Consider the following 20,337-nt stretch of genomic DNA (forward strand, 5'->3'; position numbering starts at 1 on the left):
TAAAGAGCATAACTCTGCAACCTTGAAGGAGACTCCAAAGGCCCTGTGAACATTAAATTATTTTTTATTTTATTTATTTTTTTTAGAGAGAGAGAGTGCACATGTGTCGGGGTGGGGGAGGGCAGAGGGACAGAGGGAAAGGGAGAGAATCTTAAGGAGGCTCCACGCCCATCATGGAGCCTGCCATGGGGCTCCATTCCAGGACCCTGAGATCATGACCTGAGCCAAAGGCAGATGCTTAATCAACTGAGCCACCCAGGTACCCCAATATTGCTTTAAAGGTTTTACTAATACGGTTCAATGTGATAATTAGTAGCCACAAAGAAATTAGTCAGAAAAGCCCAAGAAATGCTGCCTGAATGTATATAAATAATCTATGGCTTGGTTTGAAATGTCCTTAGACTTTGGAATCATTCATGTGAAACAACCTAATTCCTAGCATGCATTTCTGTTGCATCATTCTTCTGAGGGGGGTGCAAAAAAACACTGATTTAGAGCAAAAAACATTGCTGTATTAGTACCCCATCTTCACACACTGAAGTTCAGTCCAACGGAGGACAGAATGCCTTGTCTTCTGTTAAACCAGGACAGAGACTAGCTCAGATCCTGAAAATGCTGGACCCCGAGCTCCCTCTGGAGGAGGTTAGGACTAACTGATTTCAAAGAGAACTTGAGAATTGTTTTTACTCTTGGACTAGAAGGGCATATAGATTACATAATCACCACTGGACACCTGCAATCTATATATTGCTACCCATTAAATGAAAGCTACCTGTAAAAAGAAAGAACCTTAACCCAAAGTCAGTATGAAAGTCAATCTAAGGCAAAATTCATTTTATTTCCTGCTTTGAAGTGTACATGTCACAGGATCATTTATTCTTTTTTTCTTTTTTTAAGATTTTATTTATTTATTTGATAGAGAGAAACACAGCGAGAGGGGGAACACAAGCAGGGGGAGTGGGAGAGGGAGAAGCAGGCTTCCCGCAGAACAGGGAGCCCGACATGGGGCTCGATCCCAGGACCCTGGGATCATGACCTGAGCCAAAGGCAGACACCCAACGACTGAGCCACCCAGGCGCCCCAGGATCAATTATTCTTTCAATGCCATATGTATCCATACACTTAGGCAAAGAAGTCAGGAACTCATGAAGCAGAGATTTAGTGTTTTGTTCATTACTGCATTCTCCATGTCTAGAAAGGTGCCTGGAATATTTTGGCGGAGGGAGACCATTAATAAAATAAAGTTATGTAACTTGTCAGGTAAAGAAATGCTATATGAAAAAGTTAAAAAGGAATAGGAATGGTAAACATTGTAATTTTAAGTAAAGTGGTAGAAAAGTCTTCATATATGAGTAAAAACCAGTAAGGAGGTTTCCTGAACAATGGGGCAAGAAATGTGCATAGGAGTAGAGGAGTAAAAAGTACTCAAATTCTGGAAATTCCTTCAAGGTTTAGCTGAAAGAACGTAGAGTATGAGAGAAAAGGAGAAGTCAAGGATTACTCCAAGATATTTCCCCTGAGCCAATGGAAGAATGGAGTTGCCCTTAACTAAGATGAGGGAAATATGGAGGAGCAGGAGGGAGTGAGGAAGCTATCAGGACCTTAATTCTGGACATGTGAAGTCGGAGATACCTATTATATGTTTTAGGGGAACTGTTGATGGGCAACTGGAAATGTGACTCTGGAGTTTAGGGGTCAAATCCAGGCTGGAAAGAGAGAACTGAGAGTTGTCAGTATGTAAACAGTATTTAAGGCCATGAATCTGGATGAGTTCACCAAGGGAGTACAGACAGAAAAGAGAAAGTCTAAGAACTGAATCCAAATGCTTTTTGATTATTTAAACTACAAAGCCATTATATCTCCTGCTTTCCCTTTGTTTACATAGCTCACTAAGCTATTATTAAGAGAAACTAACCAGATAAGACAAATTCATGATGATTATTGTCCACCATTCCTCTAGATAGCTATAAATCAACTGTCTGGTGATTTTTCCTAGGTCTTCAGGTTTCAAAATTAAAGTAAATAAATCTGTGCTCTTTTTTTTTTCCAATGACATTTCATTTTTTTTCAAGATTTATTTACTTATTTGAGAGTGAGAGTGAGTGGGGGAGGGGGCAGTGACAAAGGGAGAGGGAGAGAATCTTCAATCAGACTCCCAGCTAAGCGTGGAGACCAATGTGGGGCTCGATCTCATGATCCATGAGGTCATGACCTGAACTAAAACCAAGAGTCAGACACTCAACCAACTGAGCCACCCAGGCGCCCTTGCCAATGACATTTTAAAGAAGGGTGCTACATTTGTATGCCTTCTGGAAGGTCTCCCTAATAATCACTTATAGCTAATCTATAACTATTTCTTAGCAATCCTAGGATGAATGACAATGTATTAGACAAGACTGAAAACACCACAGCTTTAACTAGTTTTGTCCTCTTCTCTTTTAGTTTGGCTTTCATCCCACCCATCATAAGTACATACTTCTGGTTATCTGACTTCAGGGTTACTTTTTTCAGGAAAGAAGAGAAATCATTATGATTCTCTGCCTTTACAAAGCCATCAGTTATCATCTTTTCCTAACATTATAAGGGGAGAATGTAGGCAGTTAGGAGGATAGCAGGATAGTAGGATATTTCATTTGTTTCTATATTTTTGCTTTTTATTAAAATGAAAAGAGTGCTTTCTTGTTGTCTTGTATCATCTTGTAACATGGTTCGTACATCACCTAAAATTTCTTGATCATTTCCCTATGCAATTCTGCTGGTAGTTTCACTAAGATAGGCCAATTTCCATTTAGGGCCCTTTAATTTACACTTTGAACAGCTGTATGATTCTGTATTAAGCTAACTTGTCCTCTTCTTGGCATTCCTGTGTATTTGTTTTAGTTTCTCCTGTTTATAGAACGATGCTTTTTTTTTAAGATTTATTTATGTATTTGACAGAGAGAATGAGATAGAGAGAGAGAGCGCGAGATAGGGGACGGTCAGAGGGAGAAGCAGACTCCCCGCTGAGCAGGGAGCCCAATGTGGGACTCGATCCCGGGACTCCAGGATCATGACCTGAGCCGAAGGCAGTCGCTCAACCAACTGAGCCACCCAGGCGCCCTAGAACTATGCTTTTAAAAAGTATGACTTTCGGGCGCCTGGGTGGCTCAGTCGGTTAAGCGGCTGCCTTCAGCTCAGGTCATGATCCCAGGGTCCTGGGATCGAGCCCCACGTCAGGCTCCCTCTCAGCGGAGAGCATGCTTCTTCCTCTCCCTCTCCCTGCTGTTCTGCCTACTTGTGCTCTCTCTGTCAAATAAATAAATAAAATCTTTAAAAAAAATAAAATAAAAAGTATGACTTTCTTAACCTTGAATTTGATGAAAATGTCAACTCTGCATCAGCAGTCTACCACATTTGGGGCCTTAGTAGGCACTGAAACTACTTTATAAACTACTGTTACTCAGGCCCTGGAAATCCAGCTCCTCTGGGAGAGGTGATAAAAGTTCTGCAGGAATGGAATACAAATAATTTAAACACAGAAATCAGGATATCTTCTTTCAAAGATTCTCCAAGCTCTGAGGCACCTGGGTGGCTCAGTTGGTTAAGCGTCTGCCTTTGGCTCAGGTCATGATCCCAGAGTCCTAGGATCAAGCCCTGCACTGGGCTCCCTGCTCGGGGTGGGGCGGGGGAGCCTGCTTCTCCCTCTTCCTCTGTCTGCCACTTTGCCTACTTGTGTTCCTTCTCTCTCCTTCTCTCTGTCAAATAAATAAATAAAATCTTAAAAAAATTTAAAAAAAAATTCTTCAAGCTCCATCCTAATGTTCTAGCCACCATGGAACATTTTCAGTTTTGATGTAAGCAACTCATTACTTCAACAATTTGCTTTTAAAAATGCTTTGTAACAAATATTTACAAGACAGAGTCATATGTGGGATGCCTGGGTGGTTCAATCAGTTAAGCGTCTACCTTCGGCTCAGGTCATGATCTCAGAGCCCTGGGATCAAGCCCTGCATTCGCATTCCAGGCTCCCTGCTCAGCGAGGAGTCTGCTTCTCCCTCTTCCTCTGCCTCAGACTCATGCTCTCTCCCTCCCCCCCTCAAATAAATAAAATCTTTAAAAAAATAAAAATAAAAGGACAGAGTCATATGTGGAAATGAAAGCAGACCAGAAATACAACTGAAACATACTTGCCTAATACCTTTTGACAAGTATTATCAGCCAATAAACTATCCATTCTATCAACTATGTCCATTGCTGAAGTTTCATTTCATACTTGCATGCTGCAAGATTTCATACTATTGGCAAAGAATTAACAGAATTCTTAACCAGCTGAGCCACTCAGGCACCCCTCCACCACCAGAACTCTTAAACTGACCCTCTAGTTCTAGCCATGATGGAGTAGCAGGTATTGGTTTTACCTTAAACAATAATAAAACTGGATAAAACATATAAAACAACTGTTTTCAGATACTGGGCAGCAGATAAGGTCAATGTCATCAGAAATATAAAGGCCCTAAATATATATGTACCTAATAACAGAGCTTCAAAATGCATAAAGCAACTACTAATAGAATGGAAAGGAGAAACAGACAAATCTACAAAGATTTCAATATTCCCCCATCAGCAACTGATAAAACAAGTAGACTAAGAATAAGTAAAGATATGGGACCTAAATACACTATCAACCAACTTGACCTAATTGTCATTTATAGAACACTACACCCAACTTCAGAAAAACACACATTTTTTCAAGAATAATTCTTTTCAAGGGGTGCCTGGGTAATTGAGTCGGTTGAGCATCCAACTCTTGGGTTCGGCTCGGGTAGTGATCTCCGGGTTGTGGGATAAAGCCCCACGTGGGGCTCCACACAGAGTCTGCTTGAGATTCTTTGTCTGTCTCCCTCCACCCCTCCCCTCTGCTCTCTCTCTAAAATAAATAAACTTAAAAAAAAAAGAAAAATTATTTTCAAGTGTACACATTCTTTTCAAGATTGTTCAACATTCACTAAGACCATATTCTGGGACATAAAATGAATCTCAATGGATTTAAAAGGGCTGAAATAATATATTCTCTGACCACAATGGAATTAAATTAAAAAATGATAACACTAAGTTATTTGGAAAAGACCTAAATAGCTGATAATTGAACAACACATTTCCTTCCTTTAAAGATTTTATTTATTCATTTGAGAGAGATAGAGAGCACCGGCAGGGGGAGGGGCAGAGGGACAAGCAGATACCCTGCTGAGCATGGAGTCTGATGTGGGGCTCCATCCCAGGACCCTGAGATCATGACCTGAGCCGAAGTCAGACACTTAACCGACTGATCCACCCAGGTGCCCCCTTAACAACACATTTCTAAAGAAATCATAAGGGAAATTGGGAAATATTTTTAAAGATTTTATTTATTTATTTATTTGAGAGAGAGAAAGAGAGAGAGGGAAACAGCATGAGAGGGGATAGGGTCAGAGGGAGAAGCAGGCTCCCCGCTGAGCTGGGAGCCCGATGTGGGACTTGATCCCAGGACTCCGGGATCATGACCTGAGCCGAAGGCAGTTGCTTAACCAACTGAGCCACCCAGGCGCCCGGGGAAATATTTTTAACTGATTGAAATAATACCATTTAAATTTCTGGTATGCAGTTGAAAGGGAAATGTAAAGCTTTGAATGATCATATTAGAAAAGATGAAAAGTCTCAAGTCATTGACCTCAGCTTCACCTTCAGGAGCTAGAAAAATAAAAGTAAATGGAAAAATTGCTTCCTCTACTTGTAAGACTTCTGACACTAGCTGGAGTTAGCCCACAGGTTAAGGGCTCAGTCCAAGACTGCCCCCATTCCAGACTCCAGTCACAAGTTTGGGCCTCTTCTACTTCTCACCAACTGGCTATAAATCAGGAGTTCCCACAACCTCCTTCTTGGGTCTAATAATTTGCTAGAATGGCTCACAGAACTCAGGAAAGTGCTTTACTTGCTATTATCAGTTTTTATATAGGATAGAATTCAGAAACAGCCAAATGAAAGAGATGTATAGGGCAAAGTATATGGGAAGGAGTGCAGATTTCCCATGCTTTCTCTGGGTGCGTCATTCTCCCAAGACTGCAATGTATTCATCAACTGGAAAGCTCTCCTAAGGGTTTGTTTAGGGTTTTCATAGAGGTTCCATTATATAGACATGATCAATGAAATCACTGGCCATTGGTGATGAACTCAATCTCTAGCCCTTCTCCTCTTCCTAGAGGTCAGACCTGAAAATTCTAATCCTCTTATGACATGGATAGTTCCTCTGGGAACCAGCCTCCTTACTCTGAGTCACATCTCATTAGCATAAACTCAGGTGTGGTTGAAAGGGGTTTCATTATCATAAACTTAGGTATGGGGGCACCTGGCTGGTTCAGTGTGTAGAGCGTGTGACTCTTGATCTTGGGGTTGTAAGTTTAATCTCTACACTCAACATGGGGTGTAGAGATTACTTAAAAATAAATAAGTAAATAAATGAAACTCAGCTATGGTTGTAAGGAGCTTATTATGATTAATAAAAGATGCTCTTTTTATCCCCATTAGTTAGGAAATTGTGTTTTTAGGAACTCTGTGCCAGAAATAGGTGATGAAGACCAAATATACATATTTCTTATATCACAATATCACAGAGCAATGTAAACCCAAAATAAACAGAGGAAAAAAACAACAAAGATAAATCAATAAATCATAAATCAATAAAATAGGCAAAAAACAATAGAAATAATTAATGAAACCAAAAGCTGGTTCTTTGAAAAAATTACGAAATTGATAAACCTATAGCTAGAGTTACCAAGAAAAAAAGAAAACACAAATCGCCAATACGAGAAATGATAAAGGGGACATCACCATAGATCTTACCGACTTTAAAATGATAACAAGAGAAAAATGATAATCAGTGTTATGCCAATAAAATCAGCAACTTTGATGAAATGAATAAATTCTTTGAAAGAAGCAAATTACCAAAACTGTTACAAAGAGACTAACAGATGTGGCTATCTCTATATTTATTAAATAAATTTAAGGAAATTGAATTCACATATTAAAATACTTCCACAAAGAAAATTCCAGTCCTCATTGGCCTCTGTGGTGATTTCTAGCAAACATATAAGGAGAATATAAAATCAATCCTACACAAATTCTTTCAGAAAACAGAGGAAGAGGGAACACTTCCCAACCCAGTTATAAAGCAACATAACACTGATACCAAAACTAAACAAGGACAATATAATAAAAAAAAGGGGGGACTAAAATCCTTCATTAACATAAGTGCCAAAATCCTTAATAAAATATTAACCAATCAAATCCAATACAGAACATAAAAAGGATCAAGTAGAATTTAATCCTAGGAATATAGGGTTGATTTAACATTCAAATATCAGTTAACATAATTAACATTAACAGAATAAAGGAGGAAAATCATATGAACATCTCAGTTGATGTGGGAAAAGAATTTAACAAAGTTTAACACCTGTTCATGGTAAGGACACTGAGCAAAGAGAAACAGAAGGAACCTTCCTCAATGTAATAAAGATCATCTACATAAACCCTACAACTAACATCATACTTAATGGGAAAAAGCTGAATGTTTTGTTTTTCCTCTGGTATAGGAAAAAAAGTCATGGATGTCCACGCTCACTACTTCTGTTCAATATTATCACATGTCCTAGTCAGTACAACAAGGCAAGAAAAAGTAATAAAAGGCATAAACATTGGAAAGGAAGAAGTAAAACTATTTTTATCTGCAGATGTTATGATTACCTATGTGGAAAATTCTAAGAAATAGACAAAAAAAGAAGGAAGAAAGGAAGTAACAGATAAAGGAACAAGGGAAGGAAACCTACTAGAACAGTAAGTGAATTTTGCAAAGTCTCAGAATACAAGATCAATATAGAAAAACAAATTGTACTTCTGTATATTAGCAAAACTAACTGGAAGATGATATTTAAAAAATACCATTTATAATGCACCAAAAAAACAAAACATATGGAAATAAATTTAGTGAATAATGTATAAGACTTTTATAAAATATTACAGACAGAAATTAAAGATCTAATAAATGGAGAATTTATACCATGCTCATGTATGGGGAGGCTTAATATTATTAAGATATCAATTTTCCTCAAATTGAGGTATAGATTTAACACAATCCCAATTAAAATCCAAGTAGGCATTTTTGTAGAAATTGAATCCAATGATATTGATCTAAGATCAACAAATACACAAATGCAACAGGTAAGAGGCAGACTTGTATCTGTTGAACCTACCACAGGGAACAACTTTTAATTTCCCTGGAGATTAGTTGCTAAAAGTAACAGGAATTCTGTTAGAAAGATATATTATGTATAACAATCTCAGGTATGTATTCCAATCAACCTTAAAATGAGATGAAAAGAGACTACAATAGTGTAATAAAGAAATTATGTTTTCCTTTGTTTTTCATGTCTATTTAGTAAATACAAATCAGGTACAGCCCTGGTAAAACACCAGATAATCCCATTTTATTGTTGTTGTTGTTGTTGTTGTTTTTGAAGAATAGGACAATCAAGAATTTTGGCAGTGTGTATCCTCTGGGTTGTATATAATTTGTTTTATGGAATAGAAAAAGTTTGTATCACATAAAAGGCACTATCAGATGGAACTAGGAAACTGGAAGAGTGCTGGAATAAAAGAAGAAAAGAATAAAAGAATTCTCAACTAAGTGGAATTTAAATAAAAACAAAACAAAAAGAATAAAAGAATTTACTTAACATTTGAATACCACATAATTTCCAGGCATTTTATAAATACTATAGATGCTTTTACAGCTAAGAACATATTTTTAACCATGCAAGGGAAGAACAGCCTTTACAACAATGGGTCAGATATTTCATTAAGAACTCACTTCAGGAAGCCTGAGCATTGTAGGAAATACGCTAGTCACATAACTAAAGGTTATGTGACTAGCAGAGGGCAGAGATCAGTGTAAGTACAGGGTGTGTCATATGACAGTATGTGTTACCTACTCAGTAATCATGGCAAGTAAAGAAGCAGGCAGAGAGGGGAGATGACTTCATAATTCTAAACCAACAAAATTCTTAGAAGAAACTAAGAAGAAAAGAGTGAATGCTTTGCTAACAAAACAAAGTTGGAGGATGCTCACACAAGATGTGCAGCTGTCTTAATAGCCCATGTTACATTTCTAGTGTATATAAAATAAGAGAAGACTTGCCAATTTGTATTTTTAAGATTTAAAAGAAAAGACACTACCAGAAAAAAAATCTGTTCCTCTTCAAATTCTTCCCCTTAAAATGGCCATCTCCACCCTAAAATCAGAAACCAAGCCAGTAAGAACCAGCAATAAGAACTAAAATATATGCTGCCAAAACCTTGACTGTATCAATGTTTAAATTATATGTTAAAAATATATTCTATGTAAACTACTAATTGATAAACATGCTGGTAAGCTAAAAGATTTGCTTCAATGCTTTCCTCCATTTCTGTCCTTTTAAATGAACTTCATGATATGTTTAAATGCTATTCTAGAATGTTCAGTGTGGAACCAAATCCGTATTTCATGCTTATCAAGTATAATTGTTTGTTCAGAAATGTTTGGTGCTCTCAGACATTGGGATCTCACTTCATTACACAATTAGAAACTTTTCCTTCTATAATTACAAAGTTCTGAACCAAAGTTAAGAATGACCATTAATCATACATGACTAAGATAACAGATCATCAAATAAAATTATATGATTTAACGTAAGTTGCAGTTTTATTAGGATGTACCAGTCAGGCAATTTTTATAAATTAGTGTTCTAATTAAGAAAACATGAATAATTTAAAGATTAATAAATGTAAAAATAAATTTAGGTGAATATACACATAACTACACAGGATTTACGATATATCTGTAGGATTCTCTAGTCAGCATTTTTTTGTATATGTAATATTAATAAAAAGGATTTTTTTTTTAACCATACAATGATTCTGGGATTCCCTGAATTTTCAGCTGCTGCATTTTCTACTCTACATCTGGCAGGTTCTTCTTGCTTTCAGTTTGTGCATTTCCTGTATTCTAAAAAGTAAATAGAAATAGGACCTTAATTGAGGAAATGGTGAGTCTTTGGACAAGGAAATATAGCCACAGATAAGCGCTTGCACTTTGCACCTGCGCTTTGTTTTGTGAGAGAGACTATTTAACAAAGTATTCTTCATGATCATCATGAAACAGAACTGAAGGTGGCTTTTGTATGGACTCTTTCATCTCTTGCCTACCTCATCAGCAGTAATTTAGGGTTTCTCTTAGATCATATTGTCTATTCAGTATACTATACACTAATTCAGTATACGTTTAAGATGCCTGAAAGAACTGAAGATACAACTCGGAAACACTTGGATTTGAGTAGGTAATTCAAAAACAAGTCAATGGCACAGCCAAGAATAGAACAAAAAAGTTGCTATTTCCAGTCTTGTAAAAACATGTCATATTCTCTTGTGCTCTAAAATAACAAACTACCAACTCAAAATTTAGGACATTTCCTTAATTCTGACATTAATGTATTAAAAGTGTTTGGACTAGCCTTATATGAAATTTCACTGGGTTGTCAGAACTACATATGAATAGGTAACACAAAAAACTATGACCATCTTTGATGACTACTCTAATAACTCTAACCTTTCCAAGGTCACTCTTAGAAAGGTCATCTTTTAAGGAGTTCTACACCACATGAGCAAGAAGGGATTTCCCCTTCCAATTTATTTATGTATTTTTTTAATGAAAGAACTGTCTGGAGAGTTCCTTTCTTCCTGCATTGGAATATAAATTTAGTTCCAGAGGCTCTCATAGGACAGTAGGATAAACACATGCAGCACACTCCTAGGAGCCTAATACACAAACTCAGGAGCCTCATTTAGTCAGTCATTCAAAAAGTGTGCAAAGGGTGTGCTGCTCAACATGCTGGGACATCAGTAAGTCACCCAAATTTAAAAATTTAAACCCACCTTATTACTTTCTATAATGAACTAAAAGATGACCATTAATGACTTTCTTGTTCTGTCTAGAAAATATTTCTTTCCTGCAAAGTGGATTGTGGAGTTCTTAACAAGTTCTAAGCCAAAAATAAGGCATAAGCATCACTATGAAGATATATCTAACACTTATCTGGTAACTCTTTAATCTGAATGACTTAGAGATTGAATAGACATAGTGAAAATGCCTTCTTAGTATGGTTTCAAAGTTTCTCTATTTTTCTAATTTCTCCAAATTTCCTTAATAAATATATGCTATTTTTATCATGAATAAAAATATAATCAATTTTATTTATAAAACAAGAAACTGATATAATGAAATTGATGACCTTACAAATGTGGAAACAGAAGGCCATCAATATGATTTAATTAAGTGGGTGCTGAGCACAATCCCCCTTCCCTTAAAAGAGTGTCTAGAGAGTATGCATTTGGATACAGAGGATCTTCAAGAATTCCAAATAAAATTAAGACTCTGGTGGGTAGGGATCGGAACATTTCAACACAGTTATCTGATAGCTGGCTGAGAACAAATCTTTGTGAATATAGAACAATAGCACTGAAAACAGGAAGGGAGGGACTAAAGATAAATACATATGTTCCTGTGGTCAGTATAACTATATGTTCACACCATTATTTGTTTCCTCTGGCATGGTTTACCTGACCAATATTATGTAGTACACATAACACACGTAATATTTTCCCTGGGTACCATATATTCTAATCACTCAACATTCAAATGAGGGCTGGTATTAATTACCCCCCCAAAAAATAACTTTTAAAAACTTTTACTGATACGTCATTTTAAGAGAATATAGAACTGTTTCTCATGTTCAAAGACTACATAATTTTGAATTTTTATATAACTTTCTAATAGTAATAACTATATTTACGTACCAAGTCAAGGGTTCCAAATTGCACTGCATACTAAAACTATAAACAGAAAAATTTTACCTCTTGTTTTTCTTGATTTTGATCCACATTAAGTAAAGTTGGTATTTTAGATGAATCTGTTTTCTTTGATGCCCTCTTCAGCACTTTTATCTGTTTAACTTTTGCAAAAATATATACAACAATGACAACTTGTTATTCCTACCTTGAAATTTTACTTTCCTTTCCAAGAGTTTCAAATAGAACTTCTGATATCCACTAAAGTCAGTTTCTCAGTTTATTATAAAGGAACTGAATAAATCATCAGTTGTAATGGTAAGATACGCCAGTCATAAATGATCTGTTTTATAACTTTACAAATAGCCTACCAGGTATTAAAAGAAGACATTTATTTTTTAAAATTTTGCAGATAATTGTTAAGTGGATCAGATAATTCCTCGAACTGTACAAGTACTATTTTCTTGCTATTATATTAACTTTTCACAAGGTGTCGCTGTTCTTCAAAGAAACAAAACATTTACTGTGCAAAAAAAAGGTGTTCCATTTTAAGAGCTCAGTACATGTTATAAATCTTAATCTATTAAATCTTTGGATGCCTGAAGCGCATATATTCCTGCTATTATCTGGGTAAAAATCATGGGGAAACAAAGGAAATTGATTTACTCCAAGTCATAGGATGAACCAAAACCACTTTCCTCAAATACTTTCCTAACATTTCAACAATATTGAGCTAAGGAAAAATTTGCCTTTTAAAGTTTCCTTAATTCTTCTTTAAAAATTCTCTCCTTCAAGTCTTACCCCTTATTTGACTATGAGGGAAAAATTTCTCCTCAGCTGATAATATTTTTCACAGCAATTTACGATCTTCTATTAAAATCACATCATAAATGTAAGTTATCTTACAAAAAAAGGTCTTCTTGTAAAAGATACCATCTGGAAATTTGTAAAGCTGGGCAACAAATATGTACCTTCCATTCCTTTCACCTCCTTGGACTGTACTGTGAAAGGCAGTTCTGGGAAATGGAATTCCTTCCTGGCAGATCTGGAAAAATTCAGCTTCCTTTTGTTTCCATTTGCCATTTGGTCACTTTGACCTGTTCGCTCACTAAATATACTCTTCTCCATTTGGCTCTAAACAAGCAAATAAACAAGAGTTAATTTGAAAAAAAAGATGTGTAGCTGTTTTTTGAATGATAAGCCTAAAATTGCAGGCCATTTGGAAGGTAATAAGATAGGCATAAAATGTCTATCTTTGCAAAGTTATTTTAATAATTAATAAGTAGAATACCAGGGGAGCCCAGGTGACTCAGTTGGTTAAGTGGCTGCCTTCAGCTCAGGTCATGATGTCAGGGTCCTGGAATTAATACCCACATCCTGGCTCCTTGCTCAGCAGGGAGTCTGTTTCTTCCTGTCCCTCTGCCCCTCTGCCCACATGTGTGCTCTTTCTCAAATAAAATGTAAAATCATTTAAAAAAAAAAAAGAATACCATTTAAATACATAAACATCAAATTCCAATAAAAGTTTAACAAAGCAAATTTTTAAAAATACATTGGATATTCTGAGAATAATAGTGTTGATCAGGAGAATCACCACCTTAACTTTTAATTTATAATCTTATTCATTGTACTCTGACTTTGGACAAATTGCTTCAGTTTATTTTATTAATTTCTTTTTCTATTTACAAAATGATGTACTCTGGACACAGGGAGAGCCCAGCATTCTAGAAAATCTTTTGTGTTACCTATTTTTTACTTATTTTTGCTCATTTGGTAACTGATGATAAAAACTCTCCAAAGTTAATGAACACTCTACCACAATGCCATGTGTAGTATCCCACTGTGTAGATACATATTAATATGCTTAATGAGTCACTTGCTCTTAGACAGATTTGTGTTGTTCTCAATTTTTTATTATTATAAATAACATTATGCTCCCCTATGTAAAATGTTAATTTTGAATAAGCTACTTCCCTATGTAAAAAATGAGGGAATGAACAACACTGATCACATTTTTCTAGTGAAAAGTTTGATGTATTATTTGTCAATTGCCTTTAATCTATAAAATATTAAAAACATTTTTGGGGGGGTGAAAAAACAAAAAGTCTGTGACTTTATTTTTTTAAAGATTCTATTCTTTTGGGGTGCCTGGGTGGCTCAGTCGTTAAGTGTCTGCCTTCGGCTCAGGTTACGATCCCAGGAGGTCCTGGGATAGAACCCCACATCCAGCTCCCCGCTCAGCAGGAAACCTGCTTCTCCCACTCCCCTTGTTTGTGTTCCCTCTCGCTGTGTATCTCTCTGTCAAATAAATAAATAAAATCTTTTTAAAAAAGATTCTATTCTTTTTATCTTTTTAAAGTAATCTTTACATCCAGAATGGGGCTCAAACTCACGACGCTGAGATCAAGAACTGTATGCTCTTCTGACTGACCCAGCCAGGTGCCTCAAGTCTTGTGACTTTTAAGAGTGAAAATCTTAACTTTTTTTGTGGAAGTCACAGATAAAATACACAAATCAAATTTTAAGAAATTAACTAAAATTGTGAAAGCACTAAGGAAACGATGACCTATTTTCATCTCAGGAAAAACAAAAAAGCTAAAAGCACATTTTTTAAAATTATTTTTTAAATTTTATTTTAGAGACAGAGAGTGTGTGTATGAGTGGGTGGGGAGGGGCAGAAGGAGAGAGAGAGAATCTCAAGCAGAGTCCACACTCAGTGTAGAGCCCACTGCAGGGCTCAATCTCATGACCCCGAGATCATGACCTGAGCTGAAATCAAGAGTAGGATGCTTAACCAACTGAGCCATCCAGGCACCCCTAAAAGCACATTTTTAAAAATGCTGGAGCCCCAAAGATAGAAAAAAGGATTTGGTGGGGAGGGAGTCAAGGATAATGTTGAAAGAGGCCATGTTTTAATGACTAGCTTCATGCCTTACTTGAGTGGGACCTGCATCCTCTTGCCTGCTATTAGGCATAAGCTGTCCAATAGATTGTGAAGAAGTACGTCTCTTTTTGGCTCGTTCAGTCAACCTATTATTTAAAAATTAATGCAAAGTTATTAGAACTCCCTAGAAGTACTTCTGTTTTAGCTTCAGTAATGAAGAAGTTATATCATGGTAGTCTAAAGTTTGAATAGTGAGTGCCAAAATGCAATTGTGAGTGTGTTAGTGCCAATTGCTCTAAGTAGGTGAAAACAGCAGAGAACAACTTGCTCATGGCTAACATCAGTGGTAACAACCATGTTGTGGGATTACTCTAGCTGGCCTGGTTTCTGTTTTAAATCTGGAGATCTTTTTTTTTTTTTTTTTTTTTAAGTAGGCTCCACACCCAACATGGGGCTTGAACTCACAATCCTGAGATCAAGAGTCATATGCTCTACAGACTGAGTCACCTGGGTGCTCCTAAGTGTGGCTCTCTGAACTACTGGATTTCTGAATTTCTGAGCTTGCTGTCCAAAGCTGGTTTACAACCATGGTTATCGCAACCACGGTGTTGGGATCATCTCCAAAACGAATGGGCTCTTGCTGTCTGTAGCCTGCTGTACCTTTGGACTGACACAGAAATGTCCACTTGCCCACCTCTGCAGACCCCTCAGCTTCACAACTTATAGTCCAAACCAGTCTGCTAGTATTGGTTTGGGATATTGAATGTAGTCTCTTTCCTCATCTAGATTCACAGTAGTTTCCCTAAATTTAGTACTGGCCCTGATGTCTTGCTAGACAGACCCTTGCTATACAACACACTGCCCTTGATTAAGCAGACTCGTGGTACCAGTCTTCCAATTTGTAACAGTAGCTAAATCTACAACTGGCCCAATATGTTGTTTTACTCCCAAAATATTTGACCTTCAAAATCTAATTGACTGTATAAGATTATTTTCAACTGTTCTTTCTCCATTTAGAAAATTAGCTATGATACAGACGAAATGCTTACTTTGTTATACTAAGGCACATCAATACCAGAACCTAGGTTATATCACCCTCTTCCTATTCAGATGGGAAGAAATTATTCTGAGGGTCTTTTTTTTTTAATGAGGTCTTTCCAAAAGGCATTGGTGAAAAATTAAACATCTATATAAGCAAGAAAAGTTAATTTCTTCTACAGTATTCTTAACAAACACTAATGGTTCATTATATGATTATAATTTCAATATATCTTCAAATTCAGTTTATACACAGACACTACGATCTTGATTCTTTGAAATACCATTATATAGGAGCATTGTGTTATTTAGGTCCATTTCTTTCTGTCTCTTTTCTATTAAACTCACCTTGAGTTGGGATGGGAAAGATTTGAATTGGGATTTGAAGCCAGCAAATTATTGCTAGTTAGATTGATGGGTGGCATCATCATACTACCTCCAGCGTGTGGATCATCTTTCATGCCATTAGAATTAGTGCTGGGATTGACAGAGTTTGGTGGTTCATTGATTACAGGTTTTGTATCTTGAGACATAGTATGAGCATTTTCAACGGCATCCTGTTGACAATGTCCCCCTGCACACTCTATCTTGTTTGGTTCTAAGATATCTCCCTTTCCTCCTTTGACTTTAATAACTCTGACTTTGATCTCCTTGGGCTTTTTCTCTTTTTCCACTTCCTGGAATAGACGCATCCAAAATCTGAGTCAGAAGAATAGTTATTTTTATCATTAGAGTGCTAACTACACTACAGTTATACTGGCTAAAAAGAAAACAACTTTTACCTTTCCCAAAACTGGAGTACTTAGCAGTGTATTAGTATACGTTGTTTTTCTTTCATCTTTCATAAGTTCATTTTCTTTTGAATTCTCTTTTGGCTTTATGAATGAATTGACTTTTGCTTCTTGCAGTAATTTAGCTCTCAGTTCTGGTATGAATCTGATAAAACAAGCAATATCAACCAATAATCTTTTTATTTATGTAGATAAAGTATTTTATCTTTAATGGACCATTTAATCAATTAATTTACATATCAGGTATAGCATAAATAAGTTATCAATAATGCATGCCAAGAAATGGTACAATATTTAATACAAATTTCTTCCTGGTAAAGATACATCTCCCAAAAATTTTGCCATGAGTATTTACTACATAAAACTCTTACAAAATAGTTTTATATGAATTAGATTCCTCTTGTGATGCAAACTTTACTCAATAAAAGTATTATTTTTCATTTTGATAAATATATTATTCTTTCAAGGAAAACTCAGACCATTTTGTCCTTTTTGTGGTTCTTTAAAGTAACAGTACTTAAAAGATGAACTAATTAGTTTCTGAAATCTTATTCTAGAGAAATATTTTTAGTACAAAATGTAACAAAATACATCAATATCAAAGGGAGATCATTTTGGTTTTGGTTTGAATTTTTTTAAGTTACTTATTTTTTAATAGAAAATCCATTGATATGGCTCAAAATTCAAAAGGCTATATTGAAAAGTCTCCTTCTTACCTTGCCCCTGAGTTGCACAGTTCCCCTCCCTGAAGCAGCTATAAGTTTGGGGAAATTTTATTTTATTTTATTTTTTAACATTTTATTTATTTATTTATTTTTAAATGTTTTATTTATTCATGAGAGTCAGAGAGAGAGAGAGAGAGAGAGGCAGAGGAAGAGGGAGAAGCAGGCTTCCTGCGGAGCACGGAGCCTGATGCGGGGCTCAATCCCAGGACCCTGGGATCATGACCTGAGCCGAAGGCAGACGCTTAACCATCTGAGCCACCCAGGTGCCCCTTGATTTTATTTATTTATTTGACAGAGAGAGACACAGTGAGAGAGGGAAAACAAGCAGGGGGAGTGGGAGAGGGAGAAGCAGGCTTCCCGCTGAGCAGGGAGCCTGATGTGGGGCTTGATCCCAGGACCTTGGGATCACGACCTGAGCCGAAGGCAGGTGATTAACGACTGAGCCACCCAGGCGCCCCTTAATTTATTTTAAAAAGTAAGCTCTACACCCAGTGTGGGGCTTGAACTCACCACCCTGAGATCAAGAGTGTATGTGCTATACTGACTGAGACAGCCAGGTGTCCCCTAGTTTGTGGAAATTTTAAAATATCATTCCATAAGTGAATTCTTCCCCAATTTAGCCCAATCTTGCCAAAGCTGTGCAAGACACATGTCTAGTAAAGTGAAGTGTGAAGAGATGAAGGAAACAACCAGTGTGATTCATTGGGCTGAATAAGAACATGTCATACTTCTGTCAAAATGCCCTTGTATTGCAGAAGGTTCTGTGAAAGGGAGAGGCCTCTTATCAAAGGAAAGGGTCTTCCCCAAACATTTCCTGAAGATTCAATCATTGGAATTCAAGAACTTTCACCCCATCACACTAAAATCCTAGGATCTTAAGTACTCAAGAGAAATCAACGTGGTCTATGTAGAACTGATATAAGCAAATTTTTAACTCAATAACGGGCACTTTCAATATATCTTCTTCTCATTTTTTTGTTTTAGATCAAAATTCTTGTTTTGCTTTATATTAAAATTCTTAAAATGCCTAAAGATATAAGTACTCTAAAGGATTCCCTCTTCTTTGCCTTTTTCTAGTTTAGTCTATCTTTAATGGCTGTTCCTGAACTTTTCCATGCCTAATCTTAAGTCCATCACATTTTAAAATGATGTCCATCTTTTCTGACCTCACATCCAAAGCCCACCTGAGTGACTCTGTAATTAAAGAAAAAAAATTTCTGTTTCTTTCAAAGCCCAAATAGAAAATGGTGGGGTTTTTTTTAGAAATACAGCTGATTTTAGGGGCACCTGGGTGGCTCAGTTGTTAAGCATCTGCCTTCGGCTCATGTCATGGTCCCAGGGTCCTGGGATCGAGCCCCGCATCGGGCTCCCTGCTCAGCGGGAAGCCTGCTTCTCCCTCTCCCACTCCCCTTGCTTGTGTTCCCTCTCTCGCTGTCTCTCTCTCTGTCAAATAAATAAAATCTTTAAAATACAGCCGATTTTAGCCAAAATATGGAAAGAGCCCAGATGTCCATCGACAGATGAATGGAAAAGAAGATGTGGTATATATACACAATGGAATATTACTCAGCCATCAAAAGGAATGAACTCTTACCATTTGAAACAATGTGGATGGAACTAGAGGGTATTATGCTAAGTGAAATAAGTCAGAGAAAGACAAGTACCATATGATTTCACTCATATGTGGAATTTAAGAAACAAAACAGAAGAACATAGGGAAGGGAAGGAAAAATAAAATAAGATAAAAACAGAGAGGGAGGCAAACCATAAGAGACTCTTAACTATAGGAAACAAACTGAGGGTTGTTGGGAGGGGGTGATGGGCATTAAGGAGGGTATGTGATGTAATGAGCACTGGGTGTTATACACAACTGATGAATCACTAAATTCTACCACTGAAACTAATAATACACTATATGTTAACTAAGTTGAATTTAAGAAAAAAATTTAAAAAAAAGAAATACAGCTGATTTATAAATCTACATTATCATTATATATTACATACACAATGTGGGACACAGAAGGCTAGAGGCATGGTCCCTCCTTCAGGGAACTTCCACTTTGGTAGACAGAATATGACAATAAACACTATAACAGAAAGTAAATAAAGCAGAGGGAAAAAACCATTTGGGAAATAAATGCCAATTTTAAGATATAGATCAGAGATGCTACCAAAGAGGAAAAACCAGACTATTCTGAGTCAGAGGTCCAAATGGGAATAAAGCTAAAAAGTACTGATTATTTATTTACTATCTTCAGGCCTATGATCACCATTGAAAATGTGTATAAAGAGCTTAGCACACTGCCTAGGACATCGTAACTGTAATGAATGTTAAGTACAATTATTTTTATTAGTAGAATTTTCATCATGATGCCTATAAGTCTACCATAGAACTAGTTAATAGAGGAACTAAGTAAGTAAAGTTTTTGTTAAATTGAATTTTTTGTGTGTGTAACTCTAAGAAGTCCACACACACTCAACATGCTTACTTTTCAATAAATCCATCTCTAGTAAAATACTCATGATGCAAAAGATCAGTAGATGATGTCCTCTCAGCAGGATCAATTTGTAAACAAGCCTAGAAAATGAAAAAAAATTTTCTAATATTAAGTAAGGTCTTAACAGAGCTCTATAAGGTAAAAATTAAATGTATTTGACATATGTAAAAGTAAATAATTACCCGGAGCTAAAACCAGTCTTGAAAAGTTGGATTTAGACCTTAGGAATTTCTGACAATGAGTTCTGACCACTTACTTCCCAAAGAAATTTGTAGTTGTAAAGCATTATTATAGGTTAAATGTCCTATGATTCTAGCCAAAACAGAAGTCAATCTGTTTCTGCTGGAATTAGCAGAATTAGTTCATTTTGATCCTCTTATCAGCACTGTAAGGTGGAAAGTTCACGGATTATTATTTCCATTTTACAGAACTAGAAGCATAATTAGTGACTTACTATATGAGAATTTTAACTCATATTGTCTGAATCCTAATCCATTGCTTTTTCTATGGCA

General features: G+C 36.3%; 1 protein-coding gene across 11 annotated transcripts in view; it reads right to left on the reverse strand.

Moving 5' to 3' along the window:
- CDKL3 (cyclin dependent kinase like 3) overlaps positions 1–20,337 on the reverse strand; it is a 113,531-nt gene that overhangs the window by 50,552 nt on the left and 42,642 nt on the right. For 8 of the 11 annotated variants that reach the window (XM_025860791.2, XM_025860788.2, XM_073878503.1 and 5 more), the window contains 7 exons: positions 19,817–19,905; positions 16,594–16,747; positions 16,160–16,488; positions 14,826–14,919; positions 12,861–13,023; positions 11,956–12,053; positions 8,452–9,299 (listed from right to left, as the gene is read on the reverse strand). In XM_025860791.2, the coding sequence (XP_025716576.1) occupies positions 9,240–9,299; positions 11,956–12,053; positions 12,861–13,023; positions 14,826–14,919; positions 16,160–16,488; positions 16,594–16,747; positions 19,817–19,905 (987 nt within the window). In that variant the 3' untranslated portion in view covers positions 8,452–9,239. Of the gene's footprint in view, positions 1–8,451; positions 9,300–9,627; positions 10,052–11,955; positions 12,054–12,860; positions 13,024–14,825; positions 14,920–16,159; positions 16,489–16,593; positions 16,748–19,816; positions 19,906–20,337 lie in introns of those variants that run through there. The other 3 variants (XM_025860786.2, XM_073878498.1, XM_073878499.1) reach the window with 3 other exon arrangements.

This window comes from Callorhinus ursinus, unplaced genomic scaffold (assembly GCF_003265705.2).
Source record: "Callorhinus ursinus isolate GAN/ISIS: 27379988/994484 unplaced genomic scaffold, GSC_fseal_2.0 scaffold30, whole genome shotgun sequence".
Lineage (NCBI taxonomy): Eukaryota > Metazoa > Chordata > Mammalia > Carnivora > Otariidae > Callorhinus > Callorhinus ursinus.